General features: G+C 46.5%; 1 protein-coding gene across 1 annotated transcript in view; it reads right to left on the bottom strand.

The window, feature by feature from the left end:
- Positions 1-12140: 12140 nt before the first annotated feature.
- Positions 12141-21603, bottom strand: part of pacrg (PARK2 co-regulated) — a 90132-nt gene continuing 80669 nt past the window's right edge. Inside the window, exon 5 of the mRNA XM_076157447.1 lies at positions 12141-12306. Coding sequence (XP_076013562.1) covers positions 12146-12306 — 161 coding nt within the window. The 3' untranslated portion in view covers positions 12141-12145. The remainder of the gene's footprint in view (positions 12307-21603) is intronic.

Raw genomic sequence — 21603 nt, forward strand, 5'->3', positions numbered from 1 at the left:
ACAAGAAAGGGCGTCGCAACAAAATGATTGATAGATACCTTGGCCAATAGCGTGCAGGGCGCAGGGAAGGCACAGACTCCTACTTGAAGTCGAAACACAGACTGTCAGATATAACAAATAGCAGCCCATTAACTGATATCTTATCTTGTCTTATCATTCTTATACTGCTATAATTGGAGAACACGTGTGTGTATGTATGTAGGTCAATACAACAAGCACCATTCCTCCAAATTTGCCAGAAACATGGTTAAGGTGTCCGGCCTTTGTACAGGCTGCTTTTCATCTCACATACACTTTTTATTTTACGTTTTACTTGCATTATCAAATGATAGTAGTGGGAGATGGGAGATGTGAATGGAATCTTGCACGATTTCACAGCAGTTAATGACATCATTGACACAAACACAATGAGAACATGAATGAGGTCACAATGTCACAGTTGATAACGATGTCATGAATGATGTCACAGTTAATAATGATGTCACGAATGATGTCTCAGTTGAAAACAACAATATCATGAATGACGAGCATGAGTTGTCAAACACTGTGTGTACGTCAATACAACACACATCATTCTTCCAGTCACCTCCAAACCTGCCTAACACATTGTTCAGGTCCGGCAATTGGATTTTAATTTTATTTTTTGCATTACCAATTATAGTAGAGGGAGATATGAATGGAATCATAAATGATGTCACAGTTGTTAATGACATCATGAATAATGTCCCAGTCGACACACATTACTTTGAGAACACATATCTAAAGCAAGAAACAATCCCCATTCCTTTTCCAAATATAAAGCATTTGCATATAGTGTACTGTAGGCACTAGAGATTGACTGAGTGAACAAACTTCCACAAAAGTCAGGTAACAATAGTTAAGGCTACTTCATGTACTACCTTCCTCAGCCTGTGTTCGCTCAGGGCCAGATCTTCACAGCCTCCTGTAGGGGAAAGGGAGCAGGCTGCATTAGCACTGGGTTTATTACTGGCCCGAAATTATTCAACTCTGCTTTAAAGTTACCATAGATTTCTAAATTCCAGTGCAATTTATTAGTTATTACATTAAAAATGTTATGGGGTCCAGATGTACTTACCATATCAGCTGTGGAAATGTGCTAAAATAATTTTAAATAACAATTTAGTTTTGCAATATATGGTATATCAAAAGTGAATGTGCTTCTTGTAGATTTAAAATCTAAAACTGCTAAGTAGGGGATAATAGATTATATTTATTTTTAATAATTATATTTTATTTAACTCTGAAATGTAGCGGAGGAAACATAGGAAACCTCCCCACACTGAGGAACAGTATCATTACTTTATACACGTACAGTACTTAGTTACAATCTCTGCATTGTGGAAACACAGTTTTTAGAAATTAAATAAAAATCGATCCTCTATGTGAGCAGGATTGTAGAAAGTTGAAATATATGTGTTCATACCTCACATCATCCACAGCGTGTGCTTTTGACAAGACACATACAAGATCCCTATTGTTACTCAAGACTTGTACATGTTGTGATCTGTCATGGGACCAATTGATCAATGCTCCACTAATCAATAAAGCCTTTTCATTGTCTCGTCCTTGGGAGGACCTTACTACATATCCTCCAAAGATTAACGTCCCTGATCAATGGCGCACACGAGTAAAGGCTGTGTACCTCCGGTTTCTCAGATCCAGCTCGGTATGAAAATAAACCACAACTGGCCCCTTTTGATTTTGACAGCTGTTGGCTGAGAGGGGCCCCGGCTAAATATGAGCTATGACCTTGGCCCTCATTCAATTTGTCCGCTTACCGCTCACCCACTCATGCCTTTGTACGAGCAGTCCGCACTCTGGGTGTATGAATACTCAAACAGCTGCACTATGACCTTTTGGCTTCAGTTTGTCGCCACTGTGTTGGTACGGGTGATGCAAAATGAAGACAGATGGAGACTTAGGAGCGCCGTGTCCGCCAGATTGATAAAACAAAAGCAACTAGACGTGATGATGTTTTTGGACAAATGGTGCGGTGCCATACGTGTAGATCCTAATCTCATATGTCCCAAACCCAAACACACTCAGACGTAGCTTAAGCCTGGATAACAGCACAGAGGGCCGCAGCAGGTGACTGGATCCTCCACAACCATACTGGAGGATACAGTTGCCTTAACAACAACCGTGACACATTCTCAGTCGTCTCCACAGTCGCTGCCCTTCAGACTGTCTACGTGTATAAAATATTACCATTATTATGTTTCAGTTCAGCCTCAGGAAAATGAAGCCTCGTTGAAATGAAACAAAACCGTCAAAGATTAGCTGGAGAGTCGAGATAAGTTAGAGATAAAAGTTCCACACAGGAATGTATATTACATCTCTGTTTTTATATCTTAATTAACCTCTTCACCAGCCGAGTGGAGGAAAGTAAGTAAGTTAAAAGTGCATCAATTAAATCAAACAGCAGAAATGATCAGTTCTGTCTTGAGGAGGTTTAGCAGCCTAATGCGTAGATTAAATCATCTGATATATCCCACCCATTCCGCTGGACATATGCTGGTCCTGGCAATCCAAACATACACACCATCAGCACGCCATCTTAAAGCCAGGATGATAAAACGTGGCTTGAATTCACGAGGCGATAAGTGATGTTGGCGGATAACTGGGAGCAGATAGGCGAAGGAAATGAGAAAACGTTATTTTTCCTGTGAGTTGAAGATAGTTAAATTGCTCATGGTGCTTGCTTTATGCGTCTCTTTTTTCAAACCTTATTCTTTGACTATACGCGCTGGAAAAAGTCACAGACATCTGGCATCAAAAAGATCCCGGCATTTATTCCCTGCTTTGAAAATGGGTTTAGTTCTTATCTCTATCAGGGCGCATTGGTAATTTGCACCTTGCCTAGTGCTGATTCTTCTGAGCTGGGTCACATGCTGCCTCTGTGTGTGCGTGCGTGCGTGCGTGCGTGTGTGCGTGCGTGCGTGCGTGCGTGCGTGCGTGTGTGTGTGTGTGTGTGTGTGTGGATGTGTGAGTGTAAGATATAGAAATACAGTGTTAGGGAGAAAGAGAGGGGGGGAGATAAAGAGAGAGAGAGAGAGTGATGGAGAGAGAGAGATTGAGAAAGAGGGAGAGAGAGAGTGAGATAAAGAGAAGGGAAGAGAGACGGAGAGGAAGAGGGGCAGGAGGGAGACAGAGAGAGAGAAAGAGAGGAGAGAGACGGAGAGACGTAGAAAGAGGGAGAAAGAGAGAGAGAGAGATACAGAGAGAGGGAGAGAGATGGAGAGGAAGAGGGGCAGGAGGGAGAGAGTGAGAGAGAAAGAGAGGGAGAGAGGGAGAGAGACGTAGAAAGAGGGAGAAAGAGAGAGAGAGGGAGATGGAGAGAGAAAAGGAGAAGGAAGAGAGAGAGAGAGAGAAAGAGGGGGAGAGGGGAAGAGAGACGTAGAAAGAGGGAGAAAGAGAGAGAGAGAGGGAGAGAGAAAAGGAGAAGGGATAGAGAGAGAGAGGGGGGGAGAGGGAGAGAGACGTGGAAATAGAGAGAAAGAGAGAGAGGGAGAGAGAAAGAGGGGGAGAGAGGGAGAGAGACGTAGAAAGAGGGAGAAAGAGAGAGAGAGGGAGATGGAGAGCAACAACCGCTTGGGAACCGGAGGGTCGCCGGTTCGAGCCCCTGCCGAGGTGCCCCTGAGCAAGGCACCGAACCCTCAATTGCTCCCCCCTCTGCGAAGGGTGGTAATGTAATGTAAGTCGCTTTGGATAAAAGCGTCTGCCAAATGATCGTAATGTAATGTAATGTAATGAAATGGAGAAGGAAGACAGAGAGAGAGAAAGAGGGGGAGAGGGGAAGAGAGACGTAGAAAGAGGGAGAAAGAGAGAGCGAGAGAGGGAGAGAGAAAAGGAGAAGGGATAGAGAGAGAGGGGGGGAGAGGGAGAGAGACGTGGAAAGAGAGAGAAAGAGAGAGAGAGGGAGAGAGAAAAGGAAAAGGGGTAGAGAGAGAGAGAGAAAAGGAGAAAGAGATAGAAAGAGAGAGAGAGAGAGAGAGAGCATGCTTGTGTCTTCTCTCAGAGTAAACAGCAGCGATATTAATCCCTCCATTGCTCCCCCAGCACTTGTGTTTTCGTCATTTTTAATAACACGGTTTCCATTCAACAATTAATCCAATTAACAGGGATCCAGATAATTAATGAACACGCGTTTAGCCCCTTTTGAAGAGGGGCTGTTCACTCCTTCACAATGAGCTCACAGAGTGCCCTGGGTTTGCTTGCTGAGACAATAGGGCCCATGGTTCAGGGCCCTCTGGCTTCCTCGGGGCCCACAGCAAAGAGAGCTAGTGACTCTGTTAAGGCAACCCTGTCTGTGATAATGGCTGAGACTCTGTTGGAGGAGAACAGACACACACAGGGCCTAGTAACACACATACACACACACACACACACTGACTGTACATCCAAAACAAGAACATCTTTCCTTTCTCTTCTGACTCACTCGTTTGGGGACTATGGGGGGAAAAGTGCCGGCAGAAACTGGGTCATTTACATTTTGAGGAAGGCTGAGGCACAGCGCAACAGAAATAAATGTCCTTCTGGCAAACGCTGCATATACATAGCATATATGGAGAAACACATAATGTACCTATTATTCATTTGAACTCATATCACAAGCATGACTAACGAATGCTTCGTTCCCGACTTGTATATGTGCGTTCATGCATTGTTGCACACGTGCACGAGTGGGGCTAGTGTGGAGTTTGAGCGTGTGTGCATTTGTTATTGTCAGTGGATGAAGACTGTTTGAGTATTTGTCTTGAGGAACAGACAGTGCAGATGATGCGGGGGCTGGTGGAAGATATTTTAGGTCAGAGGAAAACAACGGCCGTCCATTTCCTCCCCCCTCTTCCTGTTTTTATTTTCGCGTTGGTGTGGATTATGCCTGTAATCCAGTCGGCGGGTAGGTGTCAGATGTAACATGACGGTTTGAGGTCTCCCCACCCCTCACACCAGGCCTCCACTTCACTCTCACTGCAAATCAAACCCAGGGCTGAAGACTGAGCCAATATGTTCCACAGGCTTTCAGCTCATCTGTCCGTCCGTCTGCTCGTCTGTCTGTCACAGCGAAAACGTGGGCATTTGCGATTGATTTGGATTCCTTTCATATAGGCCACGCCCATTTCCTTGCCTTACTTGAGTGGGCTCTTTCTACAACAACTTCTGTATCTTCTAAATCAGTCTGTTGCACTCACTTCTTGTGAAAAAGAAAAAAGTAGTGAAACTGTATCAACAACATCCAACATGATCCAACATTGTAGAATTCTAGTTAGTGATTGTAGTTGTGGCCGCTGGCGACAGGCGAGTGGCGCTAAGTGGACCAGTGCAAAGATGCGTGCAAGCAAACTTCTCAACCAAAGCCAAGGTGGGGGGGATTTCACTGTGAGGGTCCTGTTTTACATTATGGCCCACCACAAATGAGAGTGTGCATGAGAGAGACTGTAGCGAACACACACAGGCTGGTTATAGTTAAGCAGCAGTGGTGGCTGGTGGAGTGTGTCACAGCGAGAGGAGGCACAGGGGGAAATCTATCACAATCCAATCTGAGGCTGCAACTCCACTGCGTTTTGTTCCCCAATAAGTCGGTCCACTCTGGCTGCCGTCCACCTTCGCCGCTCTCTTGTTTTTGTGAAAGGTCACCTTGGCTGCTGTGGTGTGGGGGAGCCTGTTGCCCCGCCTGTTGTCAGCCTGTTTATGTAAGGGGGGAGCGAGGGAGGGAGGACAGCTGGGGTCACATGTGACGGACGGCTGCGAAGGAAAACATCCCCTCCATCTCCAGCACCTTGCACCTGCTCATCGTCAATCAACAGGGGGGGAAACCACACAAAGACAAACTTTACCTCTTTACAGTGCGCGTCACTTTAACACCTAGTGGATAAAACGGTAAAAACAAACTTTCAGCCGCTCCTCCTTCCTGTTTATGTCCCTGGTGGGTGTCAATACAGCTTAAAGAAGTCCAGCCAATGCTACATCTGTCCCAGGTGATTGTTACCAGCGTGGATCCATTCGTGCCTCCGTTGAAGAAGCCAGTATTTGTTTACTTGCCCGTGCGCCCCCGCTTTGTGCGCCTTGCCTCCTCGTAGTGCGGCAAGAAATGAGTGTTTGAGGGTGATAAGGCCTGCAGGAGAGGAGGAAGAGCACAGGAGGACACAGAGAGAAAGAATCCTCATTGATCACAACATCTTTTCACAGAGGAATTGATCCTGTGGTGTGGTCTACTCCGAGATCTAAACACACACGCAGCAGAATCAACCCGGCACTCTGTGAGTCGCAGATAAGAGAATCTCCCACAAAACCCAAACACGCAGGTGAAAGGAAATCAGGACACAGAGGTTGTCGAAGCGTCTGGCTTTATTAATATTTACACGGGACTGCACAAGGAAAACAGAATATGCGCTCTCCTTCATAAGTGTTTACATTATCCAACCCTCCGCTCTTGAATTAAGCCGGTGAATCAGACACCTGACATATGGAGAGGCAGATAGATAAATCTCCATTGTGCCGTCCTGTCTTTGCACGTGCTCGGTGGCTCCGGGGGACGAGCGTGGACTGTGCCAGCCCGGAATTGAACAAGATGAATCGTTCCCGGGGGGACATTTTATTTCTGTGGCACGGTAACAGTCCCCTGTCTCATTGCCGGGGCCTAACAATGTAGCTTTTTGAGACAACAGGATTGGAGCGAGAGAGAGGGAGAGGGAGGGAGGGAGGGAGAGAGAGAGAGAGAGAGAGAGAGAGAGGAGAGAGAGAGAGAGAGAGAGAGAGAGAGAGAGAGAGAAAGAGAGAGAGAGAGACGGAGACGGAGAAAACAAGAGGGGACAAGAGGGGAGAGAGAAGGGGACGGAATTGATACAGGAGAAGACAGATGAAGACCTTTGCTTTCCTGACAAGCGACTTCCTGAATACATAATAACAATCCCCTCACACACGCACGCACGCACACACACACACACACACACACGCACGCACGCACAAACACACACACACACATGCACACACACGTAATACTTTCATCATATTAAGTGAGACCTGCGCAGAGATGAATTATTCGATTCTCAACTCTGCGAGACGTCGCGTTGGTTCGGAATGAGAGCGCAAGACATAACCGCTAAGCTCCAGTTGTGGCCTCGGTATTCGTCTGCTTCTCACGAGCGACAGAGAAAAACAGATAAACAAGTGGTGGAGTCTGAACCCCTCCTCCCCCCCTCACCCCCACCCCTTTTCTTCTTCTTCTTCATCTTCTCGGGCCTCTTATTCACTCTCTCTGCAGCTGACTGCTCCTAAATCTCGGGCTTGGCTGGAGTTGGACAGCTCTCTCTACCAGGTGACACAACACCACACTTCCCTCCATCCATCTGTCTTGTAGAAGCCCCCCCACGCAGTCACTCCTTCCCCTCATCTCTCTCTCTCTCTCTCCACTCCGGATTGATCTCAGACTGTCAGTTTCTCGTCTCCAAGCTCCAAACACACACACACATACACCCACACACACAGAAAACATTTTCACACCGCCTCTTTCTCTCTCTCTCTCTCTCCCCCGTAATTGTCTTTCTCCCATCTTTCCTCGACTTTCCTCAATCTCTTGTTTCCTCTCCGTCGACAGAATGCTGTTGGCGTGCTTTCCTAGCCTTTTGTTGAACGGCTCACTGCAACGCCAAAGCCTTTGTTGGCCTGCCACCGCTGTGATGTGGCGAGATGGAAATGCACAAACTCCAGCTTCATGGAGCTCTCAGAGACAAACTGTTCATTTTGAGACATCAGCTCAACTCGAATGCTGAAGCTGCTGACGGCCGACTTGACTTGAAAGTAGACAACTAAATCTAATTTTTTGAGTGTGTTTTTAGGTTGTTTTCAATCTGTGATCAGTTGAAAAACACCCTAGGCAGACACCTTCCTCACCTTGTAGTAAATTCCACTCCTGCCCCTGTGTTTATCTGCGTGATTATATGCATTCAACGTACGTTTCCCCGTGTCAAAAGCTGTTTCCATTAACGGAATGTCTTGTGTGTGTTTCTCACTGGGAGCTATTGCTGGCTGCGGGGCAGGAGCAGCTGTTGTGAGGGCTGAGCTGGCCCGGCTAATAATAACCTCCAGCCCTGAATGAGTGCCCACGGGCCCCCGCGTGGTTCAGGGGTGACCCCTCTGGAGTCTGGTTGCAGCGGAGAGTGCGGGTCAGACCAGGTTGTGGATTACGAGAAGAGAACCCGGTTTCACCCCTGTAAAGGCAGGAGAAGGCAGGTGTGAAACAGGGGGGAGTGGAGGATCCGGCACCATGGTAACACGGTGGAATGGAAGTAACCTGCAGTGAAAAAGGCCACAAATAGGATCAGAAAGTTCTCCTAAAACTCCTCTGGAGCCGTCGGAAGAGGAAGGAAACGTACAACTACAGGGGATCTTGCAAAACAGCAGAATATGTTGAGATCAATACCATCGCCTGCACACACCGTCAGGCACATCGCTCACAATGGAAAAGGAATAAGAAAAAAAAAGCTGAATAGAATAATGTGGCTTTATCTGCGACTGATACTATCTGCTGTAGGGAAGTAGAGCATGATGTTATAACCCGTGCTGTGTGACTGCAGGAAATACACTGAACAGGAAGCAATTTGTTGCCTTATGTTTGCCGGGCAACTGCAGTGACAAAATGATCAATTGCTCATTATGAGTAAGGAAAAAGGGTCAGGCTGTTATGATCGGGACAATTTCTGCTCTGTAATAAATCTGATTCAGAGGCCAGGAACAGCCAAAGATATGGGATCAATTTAAATCATGTCATGTTTGTTTCTTCCCCACATGTAAGTCTGGACCAGTCATGCTTTGATGCCTTCCATAGAACAAATCATCTCATTGGCTCTCTCCATTCTGGTTCATTTCAGAGTTCACTCTCTTACACGCATGAACAATTATAGCCCGCTGTTGTTGCTTGTGTATTGTTGTACACTGCATGTGTACTGAAGCATGCCTGCGTGGTGTGTGTGTGTGTGTGTTCCTGTGTGTTCCTGTGTGTTACTCCTCCAGCAGACCATATTTGTCATTGCTCCTTTCCAGACAGTCACCTTTCTTAATGAGAGGGGTTTCTCAAGAGGTCGAAACAGACACCGTTAAGCATTTAATGCCCATTAGCAACTGTGATATGACCTAATTGAGCCAAAGCAATCAGATTGCCCGGAGCCTTTAAGAGCGGAACACTTACGTGACCTCAGAGCCGCTTCTCCACATTATGGCTTGTGGGATTATAATGAACATATTCCTGATACGTCCTCCAAAACAAACAGAAGACAAATGCTGGCTGTGTTTCCATTGTTCCTCTCTAAAGCCCTCCAAAGCTTTCCTTCCTTTACAGGCCGACGGGTAGCCTGTGGCTCAGTAAAATTGGACAGGTGAAGCGGGACAGCAGGGCGTCACTGATACACTTCGACGAAACCGCAGGCATAGCAGAGTTCGATCCGCTTATCAAGTGAGAACAGAGGTGAAATTGTAGCCCTTTTAAACGCAGTGCGACGCGCCTTCGCCTTTTCCTGGGCTCTGTTTGATTTGTTGTGCAGCCACAGCTATTATGAAGAGCGAGCCAGTGTTATTTTGTCAAAGATAGGTTACCATCCTGCGTGCGTCTGTTCGCCTCGCGCAGCACAGACGGAGCAGCGAGCGGCTCAGCTGGGTTCAGCAGTGTGGAACTCCTATTCAGTAACGTTGTTTTCAAGATGTGCTGAGGTTGAAATACTAGCATTATGAACCTGTCTTCTGCTTGAGAATAGATTCCTCTGCAGGCCTGTAAAGTAGCTTTTGCCAGAGACATGACGTACAATAAGAGACGGTGCAAGTGTCCTTGTATGTGTCAGAAATCAATTATGGCACGTTTCCCCCCGTGGAGGATGCAGGGCTTGTATACCGCATGTATACACCAGTGTGTGTGTGTGTGTGTGTGTGTGTGGGTGTGTGTGTGTGTGTGAGGATAAGGGTGGCTAAAACCTGGGACAGAGAGAAGGAGCATAAAGACACAGTTCATTTGGTTTCGAAGAAGCAAAAGTGGCTTGGATGACCAGCTGCTCTAACCGAACAAAGCACACGTGTGTTGTCATGAACACACACACACACACACACACACAAGTGCACATACATAAGAAGTATTCACAAGATGGGTGATGGGGTAAGTGGGTTCAGAGGATGTTAACCAACCGTGTGTGTTTTGTGTTTGTCTGGAGGAATGCTGCCGGTCGTCATTCCTATGGGCCGCCTCTCTCTGCGTGTTTAGACAGGCTCGGTCTCCAGCTGTGTGTGTGTGTGTGACAGAATGGGCACAGTGGTACAGTAAAGCACAGAGCGGCGTCACAGCGGTGAAGATGCAACAACACTGTTTGGACTGACACAGAAAAGTCAGTGTGTTTATTTGGTAAAACTTTGATTACGCTACGATTACACAACAAACAGGACCACCAGCATGATGATGTTTGGACTGAGACTTTGATTTAACCCACTGATCACTACACACAACGCTTCTGTACACATTCTCACAGGCACATCTTCCTGAATCCATAACACTATGGAGTAAAAAGGAATCTTATAATCTTATGATAATGCATTAATGACTTTAACAAGAGATTTTATTGGAGTAAATGAAGATGTATTGCTTACTTACACTAGAATATAACAGAGGATTCATTCTAACTAAGCTGAGAAGTAATAATAAACCAGAACATCAGCAAGAATGACTTCACAGCAGTTGAATGTTGGTTGAAGAACAATGGAGGCCGGAGTTCTATGCGGAACTACTTTGAGAACGCGTTGGAGAACATAAAGATACTTTACAAAGATAAGGGTCGGCAAAGAAAAGGTAGAAAAGCCCAAAGGGAGATTTTAAGGGGTGGGGCAGGAAGATCAGGGGCAGGAAGGAGGGTCAGGGGAGGTCAGGATTGGGGGTGAAGGGTGAGGCTGGGGTGACGGGGGTGAAACTAGCAGAAAGTATAGCATCAATAAAATAGGACCGTTCCCCTCTGGTGTCGTTGTCAGTTTTAATGTTTGTGATCATCTCATCAGTTGTATACGTGCACTCAGAAAGCTCTGTTTGTGTGTGTGTGTGTGCGTGTGCGTGTGCGTGTGCGTGCGTGTGTGCGTGCGTGTGTGTGTGTGTGTGTGCGTGCGGCCACGGCTGCTCTCCTTCACAGCACTTTACTTTTTTTCCTGCCGCACTTTTTGTTGTTGTTTTCTTTTCTTTTTGCTTGAGCCCCCAGGTGATTCCCCAGTCTATTCTATATAATATTATAATACATAATGTAATAAGGATACGTTTAAGTGGTAGGGAAAACCCTGCAGTGTGTGTAAAAGCAGCGTGTGTGTCAAAGGGGGGAGGATGATGATGATGAAAGGATGATGGAAACTGCCAATTTACTTTGCCAATGAAAGACCTTATCGCCCTTTAATCAACAGTTTAATTCTCCAAAGATACAAGCTTTTAAGTGTTTCAGGACAGTTTAACCACTATGTGTGTGTGTGTGAATTGATTTTTCCATATAACTATAAAGAATTACATTGAAGTTATATTCCAAAACAGCGTAAATCTCCAAAGAACAAAGCATCGAATCTAATCTAATCAATTTCAATTAAAAAGCCGAGCGGTTTTGTGGGAATTAAAGCCTTTTCATCAGGTCTCTACGTGTTTGATTCAATGAAACAAAAACAAAACAAAGAGTGAAATGTAAGCATGTAGCAGGACGGGGAGGTTTTAATGAGACGCTCGGATAAACACAGACATTTCCAAGCGCGCAGACAGAAACAAAATGATTTATGAGTCGCTGTTATTAATTGAAAAGTAAAGTGATTTTAAAGCAAAGTGGAGCAGAGGAGAGTCGAAGAGGAGACGGGTTGATGTGTTCAGACACCGAAGAGGAGCCAGGGTGGGATTAGTGAGTGGATAAGAAAGGTCAAAGGTCAGGCAGCGCTTTTTATTTGCAGACTTGCTTCTGTGCTGTTTTGTTTGATCATTTTGGCTTGAGCAAATGTGGAACAATCATAAACCGCATCGCGTCGCTAAATCTGAGACCGTCTGCAGTCGCGGCCTCCGAGACCAAGGGGAGATAAGGACCGACCAAACAGGGAGGTGGGGAGTGAGAGTGAGTGTGAGAGGTGTGTGTTTTCACTTGAGCATGCAGGACTCGTAGGTGGGCACCATGTACTTGATGTTGATGAAGGCGTCCTCACCGCCGAAGCGCTCGAACACCTCCAGAGTCTCCTGGATGAGATCGCCGACGTTCTCCCTCTTCTGCTGGCTGTAGTCGATCCCGTCTCCCAGGTTGACTAGAGAGAGAGGGAGAGAGAGAGAGAGAGAGAGAGAGAGAGAGGGAGAGAGAGAGGGAGAGTGGGAGAGAGTGTGTGAGAGAGAGGCGGGAAGACAGTGAGGATACAAGAATGCAAAACTCTTGCGTGGAGTTGCTGTCGTTCCGTCAGAGCGGCGCCGCAGTCAGCGTAAAACCAACCGACTTCAAACCTCACGATGGGACTGAATTGAATTTAGTCGTCTGATTCTGCTGCAGAGCCGAATGGAGTTTTAACTGTCGGACTGAAAGTTTAATGAGCTGGCTAGCAGAAAGGAGAGCGGCGTAGAGGACGTGTGAGAGCGCGTGACGGCTCTGCTGTTGCGAAACGTCGGGCCAGTGTGTGTGTGTGTCTGTGTGTGTGTGCATGTGTGTGTGGAAGTGGATTTTTGTACATGTGTTTGCATTTGAGTGGGCTAAACGGAGACACGGAACATGATGCAGTGGAGGCAAATCATAAAACAAGAGGGCTGAAGACTCAGAGAGAGAGAGCGAGAGAGAGAGAGAGAGAGAGAGAGAGAGAGAGAGAGAGCGAGAGAGAGAGAGAGCGAGAGAGAGAGAGAGAGAAACATACAGAATTGTATAACTGAGCTGTGGTATGCTGGGGGAACCTGTTATCGAAAAAACATTCCAGAAGTGTCCAAACTTCACTCCTCTTTCCCTCTAAAGCACACACACACACACAGACACACACACACACACACACACACACACACACACAGACACACACAGACACACACACACACACACACACACACACACACACACACACACACACACACACACACACACACAGGATCAGGACTTTTATCAGCACACAGCAAACTGCCAATCTAACGCCAGAGTACCAAAGGCTCAAAACACTTTTCAGAGGGAGGTAAATATAGAGAGGAATGTTGCACACACACTCACTCACTCCCTCACTCTCACAGACCCACACACACACACACACACACACACGGACACACACCAAAAACTCTTGTAGGCAAATGTTTGTAGGCAAAATGGAGAGAGGAGAAGAGAAGAGAAGAGAAGAGAAGAGAAGAGAAGAGAAGAGAAGAGAAGAGACATCAACTTTGTCTCTCTCACTTCTTTTTTAACACTTTCCCATTATTTTTCTCTCAATCTTTCCTAATCTCTCACACCTCCAGACAGACTCAAAGGCCCACACACACACACACACACACACACACACACACACACATACACACACGCACACATTCTCTCTCTCTCCCTTTCTCTCTCTCTATCCTCCCATGCATGGCCGGCTCATTAAAACACAAAGCGATCCGGTCCCATAAAGTGCGGCTGCCAGGCAGTAACGCGTCTATGATCTCAGTCTGCTCTCTCTCCTCTCCCCTGTTTTGTATTGAAGCGACTGGGGAGGTCGGGGGTGGGGGGGATGTGTGTGTGTTGGGGGGGTGGGGGGGTTGGTCACTCTCCAGCCGCGCTCTGACCGTTAGTTAACCTACAGCTTCCGGCAGCCTCGGCTTTCCTTAGCAGTAACCGTAAGTGCGTAGAGCAGGCGTGCAGCTCTGGGTTTAATACTGAAGCTCAGCCAGTGAAGATCTGAAACAGCATCAACCAGCAAACACAGGCATCTGAGCAATAAGAGGGGTCTGGAGATGAAAGGGGGACGTGGAGCTACTCTGCCGCTGGTTGTTTGGGGCGGTGTGAGGTTAGGAGCCAGGTCCATGGAGAGCCACCCTCTGTTAGCGTGGAAATGAGCAGCCACAGCAGCCCAGGGGGAGAGCTTGGCCTTCAGACGGAGAGAGAGAGAGAGAGAGAGAGAGAGAGGGGGAGCCGGGCGAGGAACAGCTTGGGAACCAGGGGGGGAAAGGCTCTCTGGTTTTACAGCGAGAGGGCCTGGAGGAGGAAGAGGAGGAGGAGGAGGAGATGAGGAGGTCCTGTATGGGGGAGGAAGGGTGTGTGTGTGTGTGTGTGTGTGTGTGTGTGTGTGTGTGTGTGTGTGTGTGTGTGGATGGTGGGATTGCGTCATTGCTCAACTGAGGGTTTCAGGCAGAACTGTCCGCTGTGTTTTGTGTCTGAGGAGGACGGCAGCATCACAAAGAGGGAGGCCGGAGGAATTCACACCGATTCTCAATATTTAAAGAGCAGAAAGGAGACGTGTGTTTAGGGGGGGGGGGAAGGAAGGAGGGGAGGGAAGGAGAGAAGGAGGTGAGGGAGGGGTGTTAAAAGCTGCCTGTGCAAATGTCCTTCAGCCAAATAACTTCTCCCTCTCTCTCTCTCTCTCTCTCTCTCCTCCTCGCCTCCCTGTTTTTCTTGCTTTTGCAATCCAGACTGCGCGCTCGCACGCACACACACACACACACACACACAGAGAAAGAGAGAGTAAAATCTTTAAAAACAATTGTAATAAAAACTCCCACCCTGTGAACACAAGGAAGGGCCCTGGCAGGAGTTGGCCGTTGTTCCTCAGAGGGAGCGGCAGGGTCGATACAGCCCCACACGGGGAAGGATTCTCTCTACAATGACATTTGTTGAAAAGACGGCTGAGGAAGAAAAGCGAGAGGGCACAAAAAGCACTTTGTCTCTGCCTTTCATGCTAAATCCCCGGGATTGGGGGGATGTTTAGCATTTGGATCATGGAGCGGAGGAGGAGGAGGAGGATGGCAAGATCAGTCTGTATTTCTATCTCTCTGTCTCTCTGTCTGTCCAGTCTTATTGAGGCACCAGGGGTTCCTTCTTCCACTAAACTGCAGCAGACCAAGACCAAACTACACACAACAACAGCTGCAGCCTTCCTCCTCCTCCTCCTCCTCCTCCACCCTGCTCATTCTCAATTCTTCATTCCCCACGGCCCCTAAACAACCTGTCCTCCCATATCAAGCTGAAGACAAGCAGTCACAGATGCAGGAAGGACTTTAGGCTTTATTTGCCATCGAATTTTCACACGACGAAATTTGCTCTGTAAGTTCAACCCCCCCGCCCGGGATCGACATCAGATCGACACTGTAGTGCCTTGCTCCAGGGCACCAGCAGGAACAATCAAACTCACGTGTTTGTGTGGGTAGGGGGAGAGGGAAGGAATTTCTCCGGGAGCAAGAGTTCTGACTTAGGTTGTGTGTGTGTGTGTGCGTGTGTGTGTTTGTGTGTGTCTTATAATCCTCTGGTGCCTCATGTGCCTGACATGCGAGGGTACCAGGTGACACACACACACACACACACACACCGCAGCAGCTTTTGGAAGTCTGGCTTGGAATTCTCGAGCTGATTCAACACAACACCAACCTGCCTGCCAATGTTTCTAATCAACTTAGCGCTGATTGTGGAACTATGAAAGCTTCTTAAGGTGGAGGCCTCCAGAACAACGGCTGTGTGATTGCAGAGGTCAGACGCAGGAGTCAATCAACGTACGACACACACACACACACACACACACACACACAGAGAGACACACACACTGAGAGACACACACACTGTAGTGTTGTGTAAGGGTTCTTTCTTAAACCTTAGGGAGCTATTTGGCTCTCAAAAAGGAAATGGAAAAGAATGTTTGACTGAAAAGCTAAAATTCCAGGAATGTTTTGTGCTGAGGCCGATTGTGGCTGCAGAGCTGTGTGTGTGTGTGTGTGTGTGTGTGTGTGTGTGTGTGTGTGTGCGTGTCTGCATGTGTTTTCATTCTGTCCTGTAACTGATCCGTGTAGTGGGCGATGCTGGATAGAGAGAGGCAGAGGTACTTGATCTTATCTTATCTCTGTATATGTGTGTGTGTGTGTGTGTGTGTGTGTGTGTGTGGTTGTGTTCCACTCTGCAGCTTTACATTATTACAGTTTCACATCTCGTATCACACTTGATTTGCAGCTATTATGAAATCGCTGCACACTACCTTGGTGAACAATGAAGTTCATATTATGGGCTCCAAACCTGCTTTATTGCTTTCCTTGTAAACAAAGTTTTCAGGGTTTTTTTCTGCAGTAAAATACTTTCAAACATTTCAATCATGCCTCTGTATATTAATCAGGCCAGGGAGTTTACATTTTAATAAACATTGCAGCATTTTCTTGGATTTTTGTTCACATTTGATCATTTCCTCTGGAATTTCATCCTACATGCAAACAGCTACGCTTACAAGGCTGCACACACACACACACACACACACACACACACACACACACACACACACACACACACACACACACACACACACACACACACACACACACAGTGACCCTTTGAAACAGATTGGAGATGTATTCTGATGTGGGTCCAACTGGGTCTATAAACACAATGTGGGTGCTTTAGTATGAAGAATACTGAGCAGGAGGAGGAGGGGGAGGTAATGTGGTTGGCGGTGACAGAGTGTGTGGGTGTGTGGGGGTGAGGTGGAGGTGAGGGGGGGAGGAGAGGGGGGTGTTGGAGGAGGCCTGCGCTTAACAGCCGGGCTCTAATTAAAAGGGCCTCACAGTTGGGCGCCAGGCAGGTTTCTCATAAAGACACTCACACTGTGGCAGAGAGGTGGGAGAGACCAGGTGTGTGTGTGTGTGTGTGTGTGTGTGTGTCTTAGCACAGGTGTCTGTGAAGGAAATGCAGCTAGACAGAGATAAAGGAGTGTGTAGACGTGTGTATGGATAATTACGTACCATGTGTGTATTTGTAAGACACGCATGTAGAGTGTGTTAGTATATTTGCATCTGACAAAGACGAGAGAGAGAGAGAGAGAAAGAGAGAGAGAGAGAGAGAGAGAGGGAGAGAAAGAGAAAGCACCTTGTGTTGAATCAAATCAAATCAAATATATCCATATACAAATTTGATTTGTGAAAAATGTTTCCTGAGTATTTAATTACCGATGCATTGGCGTCTAGATGTATTTGAATGTGGCTGGTTCAGGTGCGGCTCCATCTAACTACTGCATTCGTTTAAACCACAGAAATATCACAATGACTTTACCATTTCAAAATTAAGATTTAATTTTCACAGTCACCTGTAGCCACAGCTGTGAGACAAACACGGAGATTCAAGTATATTTTACCTTCAAAATGTAGTGGAATCACCAAGAAATGAAATTGAGAAAGTACCAGACCCCCCAAAACTGTACTGTGCTTGCATAAACGTAATTGTTCCTTCAAACTGCTCTTCCTCTCTGTCAGAGACCACAAACCCCTTTAGCCAGGAAGCACACACACACACACACACACACACACACACACACACACACACACACACACACACACACACACACACTCGCTGGGCCCATTCCAGCCTCTGTTGCTTTTCCATCTCCACCTTTGTGTGTAATCAATAACAACATTTCAACTTAACACAGCATGCCACAGTAAGAGCTGCAGCCTCAGTCACATTACATTTACACAGCAACACGCACATACACACGTACACACACTTACTACTTGACGCCGGACCACAGATATCCACCTTAGGTTGCGAGCGGAAAAGTATAACAAAAGGGTTTACGGGCAGCAGTAGTTCATTAAACTCTGGCCCTCTGCACCAGCCATCATCTGGCTGCTCATGCTTACTGAAGTCTAACCTTTGCTGTAGGTCACTGATCTCATTTCCAGTGTGCGGTCTATAGGTTGGCTGCTGCACGGTGCCATTTCAACCCGCAGAAACCCCAGGCATCAGCAGAGCAACACGCCGGCGGGAGGAAAACGTGACAAGGTCAAACCGCACAACAGAAAGTTGGAACAGCAGAATATGTAGACAAGGTTGAGACAAAGACGTAACCTGCTGAGGATGCTCCTGAGCTGCACGGGAGCTAAAGCTGTTAGATTCCTATCGATCTGGCTCCCACTGGCTCACAAGTCTACATCTGTGCATAGGTATACAGGAATTGAATTCCAATTCCACACTTCCGCCAAGATCGTGCCGTGTCTCTGGCTAATCTTTCCTTTGAAATCCCCGGCTGAGGGGGGATTCAGAGCCCGGCTCAAACAAAGTGGATGAATCAGTCTTCCACACTTCACAAAAAAAAAATTCTCGCTCGTTTCGTTTTCAATTAGCCAACGAGGCCTAAACCTTTTGTCAGCAGCCATGACCAACAGCAATATCGTTTTGTGCCAATTAGTCGTGTTATTAATGGACAAAACAGGCTCATCCAAGATGATGGATCAATGCTATTTTCCACGCCGTTACCATGACCATTATTTTTTCAATTACCACCATTCACATAGAATGCTTCTCCCAGTTCCATTTCATCCAGTTGCCACATGTTGGATGCATATGTGACTCAGGGTCATGGTTGTCACCGATCTTTGAGATGTTTACAGGGAAAGAGAGAGAGAGAGAGAAAGAGATGGGGGTGGGGGGGGAGGGAGCGAGAGAGGTTCATAGATTTTCATCTGGTCCAGAAAATAGTTAGCTCTTATCGGTGCTACCAGGAGCTGGAGCTGATCAGTTAAAGGTAAGCCAGAGATTCATGCAGGGATACAGAAACTTGGGGAAAAGCACATGTCCAACACATATATACATTTTCTCCCAGAGATATTAAAGATAAAAAGGATTCTAAAGTAACACAAAGGATTTTAAGGATTTTAAGTGCCGGTAAAGAAAGACTAAGTTCATTATAAAGTTTAAAAAAAAGACAGAATAAGGAGAATAAGCATCACAGCCATTAACAGTGCAGTGACCAAGGAGGACCTCTCCTTTCCCGCCCTGTCCGTCTCCATCCATCCGCGTCTCTGGCTGGCAGCGAGCGGCATGTCAGTGCTGTCAGGTGTGAGTCAATGGCGTCAGAGGCGATCTCATTACGGCAGCTTACCTCAAGGTTAGCGGTGGGCTGTTGGCTAGGCACAAAATCGATCCGCACCAGGGACAGGCATTAAAGGCCACCGCGGCTCGCTGCGCACACACACACGCCAGGACGCGAGCCAAACGAGCCCCTCACTTTGAAATGCAAAGGCCCGCAAACACAGGTGCAGGCATGTAAGGTATACACACTGAGCTCACAAAGCAGCACCGTCACACAACCTGAGTGGCTGTGGATGCACAATCATGACAACATAAAGGGAGGAAATTACTCTCTGGCAGAGTGGAATGCGTGTAAAAGCTTCTCTTATCTTTTGCAACACTTCCTCATACGACACTAAAAGTCAACGACGTTGTTATGTGACGCCGGTCTCATTTTCCAGGGAATGTCAGGTATGCAGCCCTTTATGAAGAATCCTAAACGGAGGCTGATAAAAATGGCACGGACAATGATTGTTATATTTTGAGTTTTTAAGGATCGTCACTCGAAGAATTTCTATTCGATGGTGGGACTTCAAAGGAACTGCAATACCTGCAGAAAAACTGTACCAATCCATAACAGCCGGGGTGTGTTGCGGCCTGCAGCCTTCAGTTTACTTCAAATGATCACGTCCCCAAACAACACAACCCTCTAATAATAATTTGGTCTCTCACGAAGCAGATGATTGTGCACTCAGAGCAGAACGACTGATTATCTTTTTATTACAAATACGTTTGACTGGATTGCACTCGTTAAAACATGTTGACACATGTCTGAATGAAAATGTCACAACAACATTTATTCTTCAGTGTCGAGCGCATAAAGACGTCAAATTAACGGCTGTTATAAATAACAAATAAAAGCCGGGGGAATATTTCGGTTCCTTCTCCCGGTGGTTTGTGACCTTCAGCACCTGACGCTAACAGTGAAGGAATTAATATTCATAGGAAACAGCTTGGCGGTTGCACCTTTGCTCTGGGAACAGGTGTCCATATATGGGAGAACTGGCACACACACACACATTTACACATCTTAACAGGTAGGGAGTCTTTCTAAGGTGCGTCAAATGTGATCGCCCTACATTTCAACTCACACTTTTACCTGAAGAACCAGTTTAAGGGGATCGTTTGACTGAGGTCTAAATTCCCCCATGTCAACGTTTACACCCTGTAATCAGAAAGTATTTCACATATTTAGACGAAGGGTTGTGCATTTTTACAAGATATACAAAAAATGGAGCTGTCTGCGCCCGACCTCCTGACCTCTCTGACCCTCTTATAAACATGGATTGAAAGACTGACATGACAGATTGACATGTAATCCATGTCCATTAGGGTTATTCCTGTTCTCACCTGACTTGAACTATAGCCTCACACACACAGGGGGATTTATAGCCTATATATGCGCATGTACACATGTTTTTTTTTAACCATAATTTAAGAGCTATGCAGCGGTAAGAGGAGTGATTTTAATTAATAGAAGTAGGATAATGGATTCCTTAAATACTATTAAACCGTGGTCTACATGTTGCTTGCTATGGGTTTAGAAATACAAGCTTTCTATCAAGTTACAGTTGTGCCAAATGCAAAAAGGACAGTTTGGATTCATTACTACAGCATTTACTGGATGGCAAAAAGAGTTCTGAATCAAAGTTTGGGACCGAGTCTCCTTGATATTTCGGAAATCCATCTGGATCGCAGGAAAAGTGAGATTGAGGAAAAACAGAACAAAGATCAGCCTGGAATTTTCTCCAAGGTCGGGGTAGAAAAACACAGACATTGTCGCTCCGGACGGCAAATGGAGCAATTACCTCATCTCATCCCGGCTTCAAATGCTCTATTTGACAGTTGCTAGGATCTACACTAATGAGGGTTTAGTGTTTTGGCTGAGGATCGCCTCTTTCATCCACAAAGAGAGGACAGATGGACAAAGACAATTCCATGAAAGCTTCTGGTGCTGCAGGAGGAAAACTGGACTGGATGGCAGGTAAAGAGAGGAATGGAATCAGGGAAATCAGTCTCGTGAAGACGATATGGCATGTCCAGACAGGAAGTCAGGTGGGGAAACCAACACGGAGCGAGAGAGAGAGAGAGAGAGAGAGAGAGAGAGAGAGAGAGAGAGAGAGAGAGAGAGAGAGAGAGAGAGAGAGAGAGAGAGAGAGTAGAGGAGGTCGACAGGTGTAGCAATTTCAAAGCGTAGCATCGTTTGTCCTCTTCACTCACCAGAAGAGGAATATTTGAAGTGACACGCTAATTCAAGCCGCTGACATCTAAAAGTCTCCTGCCTGCACTTCACGTCTTTATAAGTCATTGAAGAAAAGTGAGTGTAGTTTAAACATCAAAGCATTTAGGTGCGCTGTTGCTCGTCAGAAGCTTCGCATTATCAGTACTCTCCAAAATAAAAGAAAAAGAAGAAGAAGAAGAAGACGCTTTTCACATTCCATTAAATGCAAAACACACACACAGGCACACACACACACACACACACACACATACAGTGAAATCCATACACAGTGCTGGGCGTCGTGCCTGGCTAATAAAACCACTTTAGCCTTCATAACCACTTTAGCCTTGG

The sequence above is a fragment of the Genypterus blacodes genome, unplaced genomic scaffold (assembly GCF_046128005.1).
Source record: "Genypterus blacodes isolate CSIRO-AG114 ecotype Tasmania unplaced genomic scaffold, CSIRO-AGI_Gbla_v1 ptg000073l_1, whole genome shotgun sequence".
Classification (NCBI taxonomy): Eukaryota; Metazoa; Chordata; class Actinopteri; order Ophidiiformes; family Ophidiidae; genus Genypterus; species Genypterus blacodes.